Below are 19,266 nucleotides of genomic sequence, written 5' to 3'. Positions count from 1 at the left end.
TTCTATTCCATATACTCATAGATTATTATATTACAGCATCTAGCTAGCTTGAGTGTCACTGATGGTAACTGGCCAAAACACTGGCTGAGCCATACCTATCAAATTTTTGAAAACAGTACTAGATACTTACAGGTTGTCCTGGGGTACCATTTTCACCAGGGGCACCAGGCTCTCCCTAAGAAAGAAGAAAGTTCACAGGCTTAAATTACTCATAGGATTCCTTGGACAGACAGCACACCACCATCTAAAGAGATACTCAATTGCTGTATTCTACTGTCCTTGTCTTTTGTAGCACTCACACCACCATACAGAATAACAGCACATCATCTCCTAAGGATGCAGAGACAGTGACTGTCCCTTTATATACTGGAACAGGGCCAGTTGAAATACCTTAGAAGAAGAGGTCCAGAGCAAGTTGTTTCATTTTCCAATTTCTGCTTTCTTTACCCCCTTCCTTTATTCTGTAATATTTACTCTGCAGCACACATCTAAGAGATAAGGCCTGAATAATCAACTAATAATTCAAATCAAATGACAGCTTTATTTAGCTAGAGGAGAAAGATACTTTCTTTTGCCTTTGGTTATGGCTACTAGGTTCCTAACCTGTGCTGTCACATATCTGGAAATACAACAAAAATATCTGAGGTAGATCCTTAAGACCAGTACTATTGATATAAGTGGCAGCCACTAAAATATGATTTATCTCCCTTTAGGACTGAGCTCTCAAGCCCACAGATGGTCTAGACTGGCCTATAATGACAGGATTTGTCCTAGAGCACTGGTACCCTGAACATATCTGAATGCACCTAGTCTTAAATGCTGCAACCTCCTGAAATTTTTGCTTTAATCTTATGAGTATCTTTGATTCATTTTTTTCCAGTCAGATTAGTACTCTTACTAATACCTGTTCCTTTATTTACTTATTTACTTTATCTGCTTTTAATCTCCAACACCAGAGAAGTGCTTGCTATCTCATTACCAAACTTTTTCTGAAGGTTAACAAGTTGCACTGATACGGGAGAATGCTACAATACAATTAATAACCCTATAAACAAGTAGTTCTAAGCTTTTGGAAACAAGCAATAATGAGAATTACTACTTGACCTTTTCACTGTTACAAGTTTTTGAATACAAATCTACCATGAATAAATCAGCAGCATTAATTTTTCCTACAATCCGATTGTGCAGTAGTGTTTAAGAACACTGCTATTAGATACTGAAGTGGAATAGGAGAGATGAAATTAAGAGAGAAGAGTTTGCCAAACATGTTTCTATACCATGTTTAAAAACACTTTCTTAATCCGAGTATTCAAATATGCACTAAACTAAGGAAGGTAAAAAGGAAAAAAGACTGAAGATCAAGCATCCTTAACTCAGAAGAGCACTGCATTTATCCAAAGGTTTAGCAGAAAGCCTTAAAATAAAGCAACATATCAGATTTTTCTAGAAAAATGAGATATTCTGATTTCAGTGTGCTTTAGAGAAAAACCCCAACTACATTCTGTAGAAAAGCAGAGAAAGCCAATTATTAGCAGCCCAGTTCTGTGGCTCTTACTTATTTAAAGTAATCTCTCGACTAAGGGCTTCAGAATAAGGCCCCAACATGATTTCTCACGTTGAGATGCAAGTATTTGTCTTACATGGATCTGTTGCTTTCTGTATCATTGCAACTGAGGAATGTTCAATGACAACGTGGAAGATCAATTGGAGAGGACTTCAGATATATTTCCCTAGAAAGAGTTAAAAGCTAAAAATGCACACAACATTTTCAGATTTCATCTTTACCTTAGTGCCAGGAGTACCAGGTTGTCCTTTTTGACCATCCAGACCATTGTGTCCCTATGTTGAGTAGAAAAAAAATATTTAGTATGTATTTTCTCAGTAACTGCTACACACAAACTCATAGTCTTAAGAGGTAAATTCTTTCTATACAAGATGATTTTCTAATATAATCTTACATTTTTTTAAAGCATTCTCTTTTGCCAAGAGAAAAACTTCAAAGATATTAAAGCATTTAGAATATATACTCTCAACTTTGAAGAGGTTTCCAGGTGTTCTCAGTATGTTAAAGTGTTGTCAGTTTTAACTATTCAGGTAAAAGGTATGTGTAGACTCACCCTAATTCCCTTAAAGCCAGGCAGACCAGGAGTTCCAGGGAAACCACGAGCACCCTAAAAACACAGAACATGCATGATTGTCTCTCATGTTTTATATTGCATTTAAAAAGAAACAAAAAGCATCCGTCTTTCATTAAAATTAATGAGTAGATTGGGGTCATGATCATTCAAGTGAGGACCCACAATCATTTCAATGAGGATCGCAGTCCACTCCCAAACCTCCCAAGATTAGACCTGCTCAAAGACTAAAAACAATTAACCTGATTTTCCAGTTCTGTATCCCAGAAATTACACAAATTAACCTGTGATAGACAGCTATTTTAAGTTTCTATGCCAAGGTACCTGCTCACCACCTATGTAGCTCCTCATTATGTTACCTGTTACTATTACTTCTGCTTTACTATGGGGGTAAGGAGGTGGGGGACAGGGAACAAAAGAAAGACATAACTACATGATAGCCGTGAAGGTAAGAACTACAACAGAGATATTGAGATTAATCCATATATGCAATATTGATGGATTGTTTATGGGGTGCAATTCAGAAATGTCATTAGGTTTCTTTGCTAAGAGCACTGTTTTATAACAGAAAGTAGATCAATACTTACTTGAGGGCCAGCAACACCCCTCTCACCAGGTCTTCCAGGTTTGCCAGGGTGACCCTAAAAAACGCGGTAAAAATGCACTGAGAAGAAAGCTCATTTTATAAAAGACCATCATATTTTTTTTAATAAGAAAAGACATTATCAAAGCTTCTCCTTTTTGGTAGACAAGAGCTTGTTAGCTTCCCTTTTCCCATTTTCAGAAAGCTAAATAATGTATTTGGAGAGATTTTAGAGTTATCTATTTTTCTGTACATTTCCAACAGACAGCATCTTTTGTACTATTAAATAATTTTCAGGGGCTTATTTGTTCTGATAATAAAGAACAATATAGAAATGATGGCCATTAGAATGTTTAGTTTAACAATAATCTAATGTTAGAGTTGAATCATAACCCTCAAAGAGATTAAAAAGTTTTAATAACAACTTACATCTTCACCAGCCTTTCCTGGAGGACCAGGGGGACCACGAGGACCTTGGGGACCCTGTTAAAAATAGATTGAGTATTACTTCGAGCACCTTTCTTCAGGTAAGCCTCTTCCCTGGTTTCTCAACAGAGTTTGGGCATAGCTGGAGCCTGAACTGAATAAAGGTACTTCCATCCTAATTGCCTTTGTACTTCATGAGTTCCCAATCAGGAGTCTGAATCTGAATGCTCAGCTCCTGTTTCTGTAACAGGATAAAGCGATTCTAAATTCAAAAACAAGCATATGGATAGGATTAACAGGCCTAAACATTACAGGCCTATCTTTGCATCTTATTTCTAACGCTAAGTGTCTGTAATGAAACCTGTACTTACTGTTTGACCAGGTTCACCAGGCTCACCGGGAACACCTTGAAAACCAGGAGGACCCTAGAAGAGAATGGAGATTGTTAGTGTTTGAACTGGCTATTTTATAGGTATGTCTAAATCCTACTACTGATTAATACATTGAGTGTACTTACAGGGGGTCCAGATGCTCCAGGTGGGCCTCTAGGTCCCATTAAACCCTATGGAGGAAAAACATTTTTTTTATTTGTTTAAAAAAATCACTATTTCATAAACTCATCTATAACACCAGTTCCTGGCATTCCTAAAATCCTGGTAAAGGTAACAGTTTTCATTGTGCAATGTCCAAACAAAAGTTGAGGAAATTAAGAGATCTGCATAGGCAGTCCAAATACAAACAAATCTGAAGCCAGTGAGATGACTTAAGAACGTACCATTATGGCTGAGAACCTTTTGATTAAGCATCTTATTCTATTCTGCCTCATTAACAAGTACTTTCACACAGTGGCTTATTCCTCTATATACTCACTTCCTCCCTGTGCATGAACTTTCAGAGTTTAAAGACAGTCATAACAACACATTAAGAAAGGTTGTGTTTTGGGCAAATGGAAGTGTTACCATGAATTAGGAGGTTCATACGTCATTTTGAAAAGAAATCGATTTCCTCTTACAAATATTGAGCATATATCTATTTCAAATAATGATCTAACTCTAATTATCTTAATTTGCTTGTTTTTGACTTAGTTCATTTCACCTCCAAAATAAATCACTAATATACTCTCATTGGCTGATTTTAGAGATTTACATACAACTTGAAAAATTTGGTCAAAAATCACTCCTAAAGGGGATTTTTCCATAGATTAGTGCACTTCCTTCACAGTTATCTTAAGCTTTACTAAGCATGCAAAAAACTTTAAACTGAAATTTAATTTAATCTTCTATTGTCCAAATGGATGTTTCACCAGACATTTCAACAGAAGCTATTATACTTTTACCTGCTTTTAAAATTTCATTGGGAACCCTGTTAGGTTTTTCTCATTGCAAGGGGGCTAACAGTTTTTCAATGGCTTATATACCATCCCAATGAGACTGAATAAATTTTCTCAAGGGAAATAAATGTATATTCATTATAGGCATTAACCTATGGAAGCTAATGCAATCATATTGCTATAACAGTATGCACTAGTTCTAGGAAAAAACAACTGCTACTGGACAGCCTGAATCATATGTGCTGCATAAACCCTGTGAATCTTTTCACAAATTATATTCTATAACTGTTTTTTCCTGCTTTTTTGTCTTCCTAATCTTTCACATTTTCTTTATGGAACCTCGTAGAAGAGATAGAATTTACTGCTTTTGCTGTCAATGGACCCTCACTGAGTCAACAATTGGAGCTTTTAGAAATGGTGACATGCTATATAAATCCTCATCTACATTTTCTAATTTATTGTCAGACACTGAAGGCCAAACTTGATTAAAAATAATCCAGTTTTAATGGATGCCAATGTGTTTTCAAAAATTAATCTGATGATATACTACTTTCAGGAACAGAAAAAAGTACTTGACCCAGAATACGACCCAGAATAATCCTTGGCAGTCTTCATCCTGCTGCTCACCTATCAGATGCATTGTCTGTGATGTCAATGCATGCAATGAATTTAACCCATAATCTGCTATCTACATGTACTGAAGAATACCTGCTAACATTAGGAATATTTAGAAATTCATGTAGAGAGGCAGACAACTCCTTAAGTGTCCATTTGAAAATAGTATACTGGGAAAGATTCCTCCTCAGAGTAACTTTGTAGCAGCAAGTGCTAGCTTTCACTTGCTCAGAACCAAATGTAGTGGCCAGTGTTCTGCCAAACCTGTACAATACAAGGATGCCAAAAGGGTTGTCCAGAAGGGTTGTACAGCCATGGGAGATAAAATGGTCACTGACTGGGACTGAGATATTGAGTTACTTTTTAGATCTGTGTCTGCTTTAGAGAGCATCTCTACAATTGATCTCATTCCTACAATACAAACTTCTTCTGTCTTAACACAGGTAAAGTAATACTGTATCAAAGTAGATGTTCCATATTGGATTACCAGATTCACAAAAATGTTATCAACAGACAGAATTAAAGCACAAGACCTACTTGTGCTATATTCAAGCTGAAGATACAGTCCTAAGACTTATTTCTAGCACTTCACATTGTGCTATATTAAAGGATCAGTTTACAGTCTGACTTGATATATGATCAAAACACAGATTTTAAAACTATGTTTTGAATTAATGCAGCTGGATTAGACTCAAAAGAAAATGTGAAATACATGTTTATGCAAGTTATCAAGTGCTAAATCTTATACTTACCATAGGTCCTGGGCCAAAGTCAGCCGCTTTAGATGGATCATATTGAGCAGCGAAATTCTGTGGGTGACAAAAATTTGAAATTAAAAGCATGAACATTTTTTTCTTTAAAAAGTATTGATAGTTATCATTCTATATGTAACTGTCATCTGACTTGTTACATGATATGTTAAAGCAACATACTTAAAACTCAGTAAACATGGCCCTGTTACAAATACATTCATATTTGCTTCTTTCCAGAAGGACCCTTTTACACATTGGCTTCCAATGTGTAAACAGTACACAGTAGTAAGAAACACACTGCAATTGCCTGAACTGAAAATTAAAGATGTAGACTTGATGCCCATTAAAAATTGAAAACATTCCTGAATCTCTCAAATCATTCTGCTTAATGACAGAAGTTATGCATATTTTTTACCACATTAAGTAAAATTCACGGCCCAGCCCCGACGCACTGTTGGATGAGATGGGCCCTTCAGCTTCAAAAATATCTGCAGAGTATGCAGCCTCAAAAACACTGCACTGGATTTCTGACCTTTTATTATATAAAAGTCTTGTAGACAAATACACCTCTTGCTTTGTGGCAGATATTTTATCTCTTCACTAAAATGGAAGAGTTCTATACAACACAATCAAAAATCCTTTTCTCGCTTGCTTCTTTAGTCTACTAAAATAATAGAAACTAATAAAAACAGTTTTCTGTTTGCTAATAGGAAAATAAATTATTGCTATACATATTGAGGGCAAGAGTCCATGGCAGAGGATTTACTATACTACCCAAAAAAACACTGTTTAATTTCTTTATGCTCCCAGCCCAAGCTAAAGTCAAAGAGTTAAAATCAGCATTTGACAGGGCATACATGATGGACACTTCTGCAGAAAGCGTGTATGTGACAGTCCACTTGTGTTCTGCAGCATAAATGTGGATAGATGAAAAATTCTAAAGGAAGAGAGGTACTGACGTTTAATTATGGACTTCTAGCTTAAGGGTAGTTTTCCTCAAGCTTATTCCAGTACAGTTGCTTTCTCTTGAACACAACAGCAAAGTTGCGTTTCTTTTGTCCATCCACTTAACTGCACAGGTTTCATTTAGTTGACTCCTAATCCACATATTATGTTAGCACAAATCTAATGCTAATTAATGGGGTTGATTTGCTCCTCTGCATAAGTCCCTGTTGAATATAGAATCCAAAGTTCCTCAGGAAATCCTAAGGAGTGCTTCACTGGAACTGGGACCACAAATTTCATGCAGACTCTAGTGGTCGGCATGATCTTCTCTTCAGAGTATGCTTCCTCTACTCTCCAGCAAAATATCAGTGTTTTCCACTTTGGATGTCATGAAGCTCAGATTATCAGTTTCAGTAACATAAAATTTGGATGCCTTACTCCGCCAAGACCTGGAGGACCAGGGGGGCCTGGAGGACCTGGTAGACCGTCTTCACCATCTCTGCCTGGTGGACCTGGTGGACCCTACAGGCAAAAGGAGGATTATAATGTGAATATTAGAAGTAACTCATAAAATCTCTAAAGTGATGAATATATTAACAACTGGGAACCTACAGCACATACTGCAGCACTGCTGTACATGCAGTTGCAAAGTATGTCCAACTTCAGAAAACAAGCATAGCCTGAATTTACATTGCCTTGCCACTCCTCAATCAGATACACGCTGTAGTTTCATATTTGGGAAGATTACTAGGGTAATATTGAACTATGCTACCAAAGCACAACCTCCAGATTGAGAAGTTTCATTTCAAGCAACCAAAGCTTGGACATGAACCCCAGGTTACCCATGCAAACCCACACAGCCCAACAGATTCTGTTTGTGAGAGCCAAAAAATTTCCCTGACAAGCTGAGGATTGGCAGGTCAGTCTTACTGCTATGAACTAACATATCCAGAAAAAGTCAAAGGCCAGTTTTTAATCAACCTGGATTATCTGCTGCTATAATCAGAAATTTGATGACAATGAAAGAGTATTTTCCACAGGTTTTTGGTTCGTTTCGGTACCGCCACTTTGCTATCACTGCCACAACCACTCCAACAGCTTGAAGGGACATGTGTTCAGTCCAGAACATTTGCTCTTACATTCTATCATCCTCAATACACAAAGCTGATCGAGGTTTGCCATCACAGTATTTGAGGTGAGGCATTTCATTTGGTCTAAATAAAATTCATAATAAAAAAATCTTAAGGATTCTGAAAGGGACAGGTTTAGGCTTTTTGTCTTCAGGATAAAGCATGTATTTTTAAACATGCTTTAAACAGATGTAGATACTGGCAGCCTAAAGCAAATATCAACTAACGATGTGAATTTCAGAATACAACACTATAAAAAGCAGCAGTGATGCAGAAGCAAACCAAAAAGCAGATATCAACAATATGAACGTTACAATTAAATACAATTTAATTATAACATGATAATTACATTATCATACCAACTGCCTCTATCTACAGTTACATTCAAAATTGCCTTTAACAACACAATGTCCACTTTGACCGATAAGATGTGGATGACAGATGCCTAGCTGCCAAGAGGAGAGCTTTTTCAAGCCACCTTTGTAGGTACAGGTATCGAATGATCCTCTAGGCTACCTTTGTCTATTTGGGTTTGATGTTGACAGCTTATCTTTACACCATCCTGTTCAAAAACTGTCTTTACGTGACAACTTTCTCTTTTGCATTTTTATGCACTGTGTCCAGTACAAGCAGTCAGAAAAAAAAAAAAGGTTTGCAACCATCATCTGGAGTGCTAGGCTGTTCTCCGAACCAAAATCACATCTGATTAGGTACAATGATCATAAGTAGGTTGGAGTGGTATTGCCAGTGGCAGCGTTGGTACATAGAAAACTTGATTTCTTTTTTAACAAAATTGTACCTGTAGAAGCTTGCATGTATAATAATTGGATCTGTCATTAATGCCTACACTGTTTTTTTTTCCATACTGATTTTCCAACAACTGTTCAAAGACCATAAATAAATGTGTCAATCTAATTCCTTACCCTTTCTCCCTGTGGCCCTTTGTCTCCTCTGGGGCCCTGCTGGAAGAAAAGAGAACTTAATGAGTTACCATGGAAATTTTCCAGGACAATACAGAGAAAGAGGTACATTAAAAATAAGTAGTGTACATGAAAAAAGGGAAAGAAGACTGCGTATAGATGTCCTATACCTATTTTCTATGGTATATTGTTTTTCTTCAATACGCTATTGAAAATAGATTAGTCACTATCATCACTATGTCAGTCAAAGCATCACTGCACAGTCCACAGAAGTACTTACACAGTTTGTTTTATTCTCGTCTGAATAACTTGCTCTAATTTAGCAATAGTGACTTTTAGAAATACAAGGGAATCTATTTAGCCTTTTAGACCAGTATAGATATTAGTGTACAGTTCAACTCATGAAACTTTTCTAAAGAAAATCTTGTGGAACAAGAATCCTTCCTTGAGGCAGTTTTGTTCTTGGTATGCTTAGTTCTGCTCTTGGATAAAGCAGGTTAAAACCAAAATTTGAATTTTCCATGGTGTTAACCTGTTGCACCCACTGTTCCCTCTTTATGTCCTACTCATCTCAGTGAACACTGGAAGTAATGATTTAGTCAATATTCTGTCATCCAACATTCCACAAAATATTACTCTACCTGGGAATATTTGATGTCATCTACATTGCCACAAAAGAAAAATGAAAGTGCTTACCCTTCGCCCTGCAGATGCCTGGAAGAGATAAAGCAGAGAATTAAAAAAAGATACAAATTATCCCAATATTTTAAACTAAACTACTGTACAAATTTAAGCTCATCTTCTTACAACTCTGTAATTTACACCAGTACAATATATGTAAGTATACCCTATGCTTTTTAAATTACTAGGAAGGCTAAGAGTTTACTATCAAGTGAAAATATATGCACCTACATAAGAACATTCTATTGAAGACTGTCAATTTTATACTTATTAAAGCCTACAAATATAACATAAATGGAAGTCACACCTGAGTTCTTTCATAATCCTTCTGTGCAACGCAATTTAGCCTGGAAGACTGGCCTTAAAGTATAGTCATCTCCAATCCAAACTGCCAGGTATAACGTCCGAACACCACTGCTCAGTTATTTTCTCCTCATGATCTTTACACCTATGAAGGCAGTCTCTTAAAAAGGCCAGCCCACTTGAGAAATTGGGGTGGGTACATTTCCATGCAGTCCCTTCAGGATTTAATTGGTACCTTGCCATGGCCACCTTGGGAATTAAGGTTAGTAAATATTGCCCTGAAAGGGTAGCCTAGCCCGTTAATTGAAGTTGAATATTATATATAAGATGAAAAATAATCATACTGACCTCACTCACATCTGCAGGAAGAAGGGAAAGGAAAAAAAAGACATAATTAGATTGTGGATTCAGTGGTTTAAAAGGTTGACATTTCAGTATTTTAAATAAGAATGTATTTTTAAAAAGCAAAAAACATTTTCTTAATGCAATTTCGTTCTCTTAATGTGATTATCTTAAACTGTAAGGACTCACAAGTGTGGTCACTATATCTTTCCAAGTCAAAACAGAGTTGCTAATAAAATAAAACAAGTAATTTGGCTGATACATAAAAAAACAAACAAACAAAAAAAAACCAAAACAGTTATTTTCTATAAGCCTGTTGTAACTGCGCTTAAAAATATCTCCCTGGAAAGAAATACATGTATTTTCTCATATGTGTGCATGCAATAGATGAATAAAGCCGGGCATGATGACACGTGTCAAGTCACTAATTGGAAGCCACAACTTTAGGTTTTAATATAGATGGCCCCTCGCACTTCTTATGGGGAATGGTTCTCCTCTAATGGACCCATTTCCAAGATGTAAAATGCCATTGTGTAACCAGAATAGATTGAAGCTATTATCCACCAAATAGCAAGAAACTCTGTTTCTGTATGTTACTTCCTTCTAAGTATGCTCTTGTTAATCAGATGCAGAACTCAACTTTTAAAATCTGTTTTCCAGAGTTCAAGGAGTGAGTGATTTGGTTTTGGCTGAAACTTACCATGGTAAAAAAATGTCTTTCACCACACTTCAGTGCCAACAATCTGACATTTTACTAGCAGGTTGTTGGGTGTGGTGTGCCCGTCCCCCCAAAAAAGTGTCCCTTTGGGGGTGTTTGGTGGCTCTGAATTCAGATGGTTCACACAGTAGGCGGTGTGCGGGACATCACCAAGCTCCAGAACAGAGGGCAGAATACCCTTGGTAATTCAGTATAAGAGTTCAGAAAGCGGCTGCCTGCGGGTGCTGCTGACACAGATGGCTGCGCTGTGTTATTTGGGGAAAGGGCAGATGCTGTGGGGACGTCGGGCTCCTCGCCCGAGCCTCTCAGCCCCCGCTGCCGGCCCGCAGCTGCCAGCCGAGGGCGCTGCTGCCGCCGCCCGGCACGGGGAGAGGGCACGGGCCGGGGGCCAGGCCTTAGACGGGGCCCCCCGTGCTCGCCTCGGGCTTCGGAAGCCTCGGGGCCGGCAGCAGGGGGCAGCCGGGGTACCCCCTCGGCTCTGCTGCCCCGTTCAGCTCAACACGGAGCCTCCCCGACTGCCGCGGGCCGCCTTCCCCCCTCGTCGGGCGGCTTAAAGCCTGCGGGGAGCCCCGGGGGGGCCGTGCGGTGCCCCCCGTCGGCTCGGGGCGCTCCCCGCTTCGCCTCCAGGGGGCGCGGCGGCGGCGGCCCGAGGGGAGCCGCGGAGGGCGCGGGGGGGGAAGCCGAGACCCCGCTCCCGTCTCGCCGGGGCTTTAAGCATCTGCTCTCCTTTGGATGCGGTTTTTTTTTTTTTTCCATTTTCTTTCCTTTTTTCTTCTTCCCTTTTCTTTCTTTTTTCTTTTTTTTTCTCTTTTTCTCTCTTTTTTTTTTTTTCTCTTTTGTTCTGTTTTTGGTGGGGCTCCTTGGGCTAATTTTACCTCCTTGTGCTTTTGCCATCCTTTCCTAACTCTGGAAGGAAAAAACAAAAAAAAACAAAAAAACACCCTAACCAGCCTAGCCCCTGCCCTGGGACGGAGGTGGCACTGTTCTCCGGGGCGCCGAAAGCCCCGCGGGCTGCCGTCGGCGGGGAGCACGGCGGGCACAGAGCGCGGAGAGCCGGCCGGCCAGCCGCCCCCCTGCCACCACCCCGGCCACGAACACGCCGAAAAAGCAACTTACGTTGGCTCGTCGCTAGGCACGAAGTTACTGCGAGCAGCAACACAATCCGCGTATCCACAAAGCTGAGCATGTCTAGACGCTAGACATGCAGACTCCTTGTGCCGCAGAGTCCCCCCCGGTCGGTGGCTAGCTATTCCCTGCGGGACGCAGGCATACAGACCCCGAGAAGTGCTTCCCCGACCTGTGCACACCCCCGCTGCCCGGCACGCTCAGTGACCCCGGCCCCGCTCCGCCCTACTTATACCGCAGGAGGGTCCCGGCGCCGCCAATGGGCGCGGGGCGGGCGCGGGCCCCGCGCGGCTCCCAGGGCCGTCACGTGCCCAGGGGTCGGCGGGGAGGGGGGGGGACAGGCAGGGATGGAGGCAGGGAGGGAGGGCAAAGAGGGAGGGAGGGAGGGAGGGAGGCGGCCACGCTAAATTGGTTCCATGCTTTGAGGACGTGGACACTTTGAGGCTTTCGGAAGGAAAATCTGACTCGCCGTCTGATTTTTTTATTATTTATTTATATATATATATAGTTTTCAAGCCGTCCCCCGCCCCTCGCCCTGATTTTTTTAATCATTATTAATTTTTTTGGGCTGCGCGGCCCCCGGGGGCGCTCCGAGGGCTTTCAAAGCGGGAGCTGTCCAGCACCCTGGGGGTGGGCTACCTGCCGTGCCCCTGCTTGCCCCCCCCTCCGCATCCCCTCGCCCGCAGTGCCACGGCGGAGCCCCCCCCGCCCCCTCGCTCTCCCTCCCTTCCCCGTCTCCGCCGGGTTCCCCCTCCCGGCTTCGCAGCCGCCCCGGCACCGTGCGGGGGTCCCCGTGGGGGGAGCAGCCCGGGGTGCCCCGCAGCCGCTGTCCCCAGGGCTGCCTCGCTTTGAGGGCCGTGGAGCCGGGGCACGGCCGGGGCACGGAGCACCAGAGCGGCTCTCCGGGGCCGGGGCAGGGAGGGAGGGCTCGCAGCTTGCCACGTCTGCCCCGCAGCGGGCTGCTGCCGTCGGAGGGTGTGGGTGTGTGGGGAGGGGGAAAGGAGGGGGTCTGCCCCGACCGCCCCACAGCGCTCGGGGAGGAAGGGGCGGCTGAGAGGAGCCGCCCGCCTTGCCCCTGGGGGTGACGGAGCCCCGTCCTCCTTCCCCGGGGGCTGCAGTCACCCGGGGTCGCCCCCCGCCGGCCCCCGCGGCTGAGGGGAGCTGACGTGGTGCCGCCGGCCGGGCCAAGCCGCAGCCAGCCCGCCCGCCCCCGGCCCGCCTCCCCGCCCGGGGGGCTCCTCCGAGCCCCCGCCCCGCTCGCTGAGGGGAGTCCCGGGACGAGGCGAGGGTGATGGGGAGCTGTGAGACGACGGAGCGGGTCCCCTCCGTCGGGGCGGGCTCCGCTTCCCTCCCCCGGCCCCTCGCCCAGCAGGCGGGTCCCACTGCCGGGACGAAGGGGGCCGCTCTCCCTCGGCCTGGCCTCGGGGAGGTGCCGGGGCGTACCCGGCCCTCCTCTGCAAGCTGCCTCGGTTACAAAGAGCGGGGGGGCTCCGCTCGGGGCGTCCGTCTGACGGGCACCCCGCTGGGGTTGTGTTCCGGGGGCGCAGCCCGGGGCCGGGATGAGCCCACGGGGCCCCGGCCGGGCTGAGGCTGCCTCTGGGGACCTGGGTGAAAGCTGCCACGAGTGCTGGTGAAATGGGTGGCAAACGTGGAATAAAACCTGGTCTCGGGCTAAAAAACGGCATCGGCAAAAGGTGGTCCAGCAAAGTGTGTCTGCCCATAAAACGGGAGCCCTACAGGTGACAGTACCAACGCTGTAATAAAAGTATACCCCATAAACAGCACATACATATTCTTTCACATCGTATCATATCCATGGCATCGATTTAAATAGGATTTAAAACTGAGCTGGGCAGCAAAGTTAACTGCTTCAAAGTTTGTACCGACACAAATCTACAATAGCCCACCGAGCTTCCAACAAGTTGAAATAATTATTGAAATTAGACCCAAAGCGCTGAGGCTGGAGTCCAAGAATGAATGTTTCCTGACACCTCTGCTTCCGGTGAATTGCAGGGTTTTTAAGACTTGTCCCTTGAAATCAATCATTCGACTCTATAGGAGTTTTTCTTCATTTCATCTTCAGATTAATTTAGTCTCTGTTGCACCAACAGAACATTCATCATCTGCTTATAATAATATTTAGAGTATTTTGTGATGAAATCTGTTCTAATTGCATATACACAATGTCAGGCAACTATTGCTTGCCTACTTAACTGCATGCTTTCAAGAAATGATAGCCCTTCTCTACCAAAGGATTTCTCTTGGAGGTGCAACACTGTGGATACATATCCTGACCGAACTGAACTAAACCATCATTTCCCTCCCTCCTTCCCCTCAAATTTTACACAGGAAAGACAAGCTCCCAGCCCCTATAAAGAATAATAATTCATTGGTATGGCACTTTTCCCATGACAAAAGGTTTCTGTCAAAACCCCACCATGCTGAAACACCCATAACTGAAATTCTTTAGGACTGGCAGCTTTGACATGACTTTCTTGGATGCATACTTGACCTTCAGAACCTGTGGAGCCCTTGGTCACTTTGTTCACTAGTACACATCCATTGTCTTTTTCCATATTTTTGAAGAAATAATAATCTTTCTGTTTCTACCATCAGCACTGATTCAAACAACACTAAATGAGTTCAGGGTAAGTGACAAGGGCCTATTAAGTTGGGTATTTTTATCATAAATATACTGTCACAGCTTCCATTGTAAAGGTAGGTTGCATTGCTCACCTACTCTGTCTAAGCAAGCAAAAGTCTTCTTACAAAACCTGAGAAAAAATCAAAGTATATATATACTTCATATATATATATATATTTTATATATTTTATATATATATATAAAAGTGTGCTCACTGCATTTGGATCTATAGTGTGAACTTGGAGAATATCTTTCCTCAAACTGCAATTACTGCAAATATTTGCTGTCATGCAGGTATCTTTACTAGTACAAGAACTCTAAATTAACAGAAGTAACGTGACAGCTTTTGGAGCCATTAGCATAACTGAAATGATTTGATCAGCCAATTTTAACAAGGACACATCTGAGAACTCATTTTCTCTTTGCATCGTATTCATTTAAAGGAAATATTTCACACAGAAGCCAGTAATGCCTACGGCACAATTTAAACTGAAACCAATGATAATAAAAAAAATAACCTTTGGAAAATTTGCTGTTAAGTCAAGCTTTGAAAGAGATGACTCTCCAGGTGATGTCAAAGCAGATTTATTTCTTGTAATTTCGAACAATTCATTAGAATGCAGACATAAAAATCCAAAAGCTGTAACTGTTTCTAATACACTGGGAAGCATTTGCCTTGCTTACTCCTTTAAAACTTATCATCCATCCGTCCGTCCGTCCGTCCATCCATCCATCCATCCATCCATCCATCCATCCATCCAAAGAGTTCAATAGTCTTTGGCCAGTACCATAGTACAAGAACACATGGAGCAATACTAGAGCTCAGAGAAAGAATCTACATCTTTTTAGGCTCTAGGCAAACCTCATAGCCCAAGGTGGATAGCTGGGTTTAGCATGCTCTCAGAACCCAGTTCTCCTCAGGCTGATATGAATGGGACAGCCAAAGTATTTGTAATTGGTGCAAATAATTATTGATTTCTCTGCATCTATTTCAATGCAAGGCTTCACACATTCAGATAATGGATACATGCCCAACTATACAGCAAGAAAGCTACACAGGGGAAGTAGTTTCCCAGTGGGACTCCTTTTAGTGGTGGGGATGGTTAAATGACACCATCTGGCTGTAGTGCAGTGCTCTGGTCTTTCTTTTGTAGGATACATGGAGATATGAGTGCCTATACAAATTAATGCAACACAAAGCTGATCCCTGGATAGATTCTACTTGGTGTCTGCTTTGTAGACGTATTAGCTTAATTAGATCTAGCTTGAGTGAAGGTGCTTATGACTCTGTACTTCACATCTTAGCAAGGTGCAGACAGTATCTTGCTCTGAATAGCAAGGAGAAAAGAATCTTTGTCGGTGGAGAAAACACAGAAATGGTACAGCACATCCCCCTCCCTGCAATTTGTTGTTTCATGTTGCTTTTTTATTCCTCACTGCTTAGTTAAAAACAACAACAACAACAATAACAAGAACAAAATAAAACAGTTGTGCTAAATCTTTATAGGAACAGCCAGAGGAGAGATGAGAGAGTGCAAGGAACTTCCACCAACTGTCTGCATACTGCGTTGAAGGGCCAGGTACACAAAGCCTCTGTGGTCAGGACACCACTCCCTTGTAGGACTAGAGATATACAGAAGTCTAAGAGCATGGCACAGGTACATAAAAAGAGTCTGTACTGGTCCATGGACCAGCATTTAGGAGTCTGTACAGTGCCACTGAAAGGTATGGAAGAGTCATAGCCATTGACTCTTGATACTTCCCAGGTATTCTGAGACAGTTCTTTCAGAATCATCTAAAATGTCTTTTGAGAATAGTCCAGAAAACTGACTTTTAATGAGAAACAAATAGGTTCTACATTAACAGATATAGCAGCTGCTGCCTTTAGTTCCTGTTCCCTGGGGGCTGTGGACACTTGAAATAAATCATCATTCATTGCTGTTAGTGGGAGCAATGGTCATGGATTCTCAAGAAGAAGCTGCTGGTAGGCATGGGGAAGAGAGTTGCAGCTCTGCATTCCATGTGGGAGTGCTGTTAAAGGGGTCAGTAGGAAAATATAATGGAAAAATTTCCTCAGTTATACTTAAGACAAAAAAAGAGGATTACTCAAGTCTGTTTCACTGAAACTGAGATGTCTAGGTATCCTTCTCAGATGAGATAAACTGCAGTCACAGTCACTGCACTCTCTGAATACTGTCTACTTATGTAGAATATATATATGTATATAAATATATATGTCTTTTTGTTTGTTGCTCCTCAAAGGTTACATATTTAGTCATTGAAGAGGTAAAAAAAAAAAAAAAAAAGGCTTAGTCCACAAATTGATAGTTGGTCTTTACAATAGCCAAACTTATTTATCAGGCTTAAACAAATTCAGGACACAGACTACTTTTAAAATCATTATCAACTTGATCTATTGCTCTATGACACTGAAGATCATCCAAAAAAGTAACACAATAATAAAATAATAGATTAATTTGCATCTGAAAGTTAAATTTAAAACTATTTTTTTTAGGACCGTTTGGTTTTCACCTCCATTCCATTTAATAAAGTATAAGTCTGCACAGGTATTATAATGAGCCCTACACACTGATAGGAAGACACACAGAAGGGAAATTCCCATTGATTTCAGTAATAGCAGAGCCAGGCCACTATTCACTACAGTTGCAAACCTCACAAGCTTGGAAAATCTCACAAGCATCTAAGCCATATCATAAATATTTTGGCATTTTTTGTTTGCTTTAACTATCTTTTGTTGGCCCATTCCATTTGCCAGCATTGGAATTTTGGCGTAAGGCATGAACAATTCTTATCAAAAACAGAAGGCAAAATAAAATCGAGGCAGGTGGTCTGTTCAAAATGGTCATTGGCCTCAGTGAATTCTAGTAAAAGCAACCTAAAATAATGCTAAAATAAAGCTTATACCACTGTTAATCAGCACATTGTTGAAATGGAGATCAAATAAGAGAATGTAAAAGTTCTATTGCATCTTTGAGGCATAGCCCTGTAGTGACAGCTACAAAGACCTCAACTTGTGGGGACTTTCAGAATTTCACTTTCATTATAGACAGAGAAAAGAAAAAGAAAATGCAATAAATCGCTTGTAGCAGATGTGTGTGAGACTTCAAATACTTGACAGGCTTGGAAGTGATAAGGTCAAGGACGCAGAAGTACACAAATAAAATGAGCACTGGTAAATGTAAGAGAGAGGTATCTGTGGAGTGACTGAGCATAAGCAAACATGATCATGGGCTGTATTTGGTTTTATGAAAATGTATTTGCATAAAAAGTTCTGGATAATATCATATAAAGCTCTAGTTATTACTTGATGTGCTTTTTACAGCAATCAAAATCACACATGCAACATTACAGGAGACTGCCATATAATGGTACTTTGCCTTGAAATTAACTACTGAAAAAGTTCACTGCACAGTTAAGGAAATAAATAATAATAAAAATACAACCAGAACTGTTTATAGCTGGTCAAAAAATAATCAGTCTTTTTGTTGTTTTCAGATTCTGAGTTTCAATGAACATGAATAGATGTTAGTTTTCCGTAGCAGGCAATAAATTCTCACTACAAGAAAGCATACATAACTGATGATTTAAAGGAAAGAAATATGTCTCTGAAGGAAGCACTTCCAAACTGATCCTTCATTATATGGATACCATTTGGTATGCGTGCTGACAGTCTAACATAAGCAACAGTGCAAGTGAAGGCTTGTTTCAGACAGCGCGCATCACTAAAGCTAGCTTCTGAAGCAGCTAAATTCCCACAGGCAGTGGGTGTAGTTTTCAAAGACAGTTAAATCCCACTTTGAAAGATGAGGAAGCATCCAGATATTAGTAAGACTCAGAAACAAAATTGCCCCGTCAGTCCAGGCTTTTTCTTGACTTTAAAACATTTTACTCCTTGTCATCCCACAGAAAAAATAAATAAATAAATAAATAATTTTTATTTTAATCCTGCAGAGGCCTGAAATGCTTTCATACCCTACAAAAGCTATGGGCTGATGTCAGTTCTGCTTTTTGTGGGGTTAGAAACACTCATTCCAGAGTAGAGATTCAGGGGAAATCATCGGTGTGCTGATCACTTTCGGATGTTCTTCCCACAGCTTTCTAGTCCCCATTCAATGAAAAAACACAAACAAGATTTCTTGCTGCAGACTAGGAAGAAATCTTAGACCATCTGAATACAAGGGCTGATGGCATATGCTCATGTCACAGTGGCAAATATAAAACCTCTGCAGACGCAATCACTCATGTGAGCCTCATCTGAGCACAGTATCTTGCTACATCCCATCTTTCTTGTATACCACAGTGTTCCCTTTTTTAAGTGGTAGAATCAATGAGTGGCATACAGCACGGCATCTCACCCTACAAGACTTTTTAAAGCTGCTTGTACTTTGTTAAAAGCTTATATAATGCATTAATGGCATCATTCATTGTAATAGCAATGAAAAAAAAAAGAACAAAAAAGAACACAAAACAATCAGGCGATTCCATGAACCTACCACCAGTTTCATGAAACTTGCAGAATTTTAGTATCTGTTCCAATGTTTCTGACACTATTCAGCACATAACACCTTCTTAGTATTACCTGTCCTTCCTACTAAA

General features: G+C 41.3%; 1 protein-coding gene across 1 annotated transcript in view; it reads right to left on the bottom strand.

The window, feature by feature from the left end:
* Positions 1–12,246, bottom strand: part of COL1A2 (collagen type I alpha 2 chain) — a 37,264-nt gene extending 25,018 nt beyond the window's left edge. Inside the window, exons 1-11 of the mRNA XM_082752844.1 lie at positions 11,977–12,246; positions 8,840–8,875; positions 7,225–7,308; positions 5,842–5,898; positions 3,662–3,706; positions 3,516–3,569; positions 3,148–3,201; positions 2,723–2,776; positions 2,118–2,171; positions 1,786–1,839; positions 131–175 (exon numbers count right to left, since the gene is read on the bottom strand). Coding sequence (XP_082608970.1) covers positions 131–175; positions 1,786–1,839; positions 2,118–2,171; positions 2,723–2,776; positions 3,148–3,201; positions 3,516–3,569; positions 3,662–3,706; positions 5,842–5,898; positions 7,225–7,308; positions 8,840–8,875; positions 11,977–12,066 — 627 coding nt within the window. The 5' untranslated portion in view covers positions 12,067–12,246. The remainder of the gene's footprint in view (positions 1–130; positions 176–1,785; positions 1,840–2,117; positions 2,172–2,722; positions 2,777–3,147; positions 3,202–3,515; positions 3,570–3,661; positions 3,707–5,841; positions 5,899–7,224; positions 7,309–8,839; positions 8,876–11,976) is intronic.
* Positions 12,247–19,266: the final 7,020 nt, after the last annotated feature.

The sequence above is a fragment of the Aythya marila genome (genome assembly GCF_965140915.1).
Source record: "Aythya marila genome assembly, chromosome: 2".
NCBI classification, from domain to species: Eukaryota; Metazoa; Chordata; class Aves; order Anseriformes; family Anatidae; genus Aythya; species Aythya marila.
The sequence above is the reverse complement of the archived record's forward strand: the minus strand, read 5'-3'. Positions and strand labels throughout refer to the sequence as shown.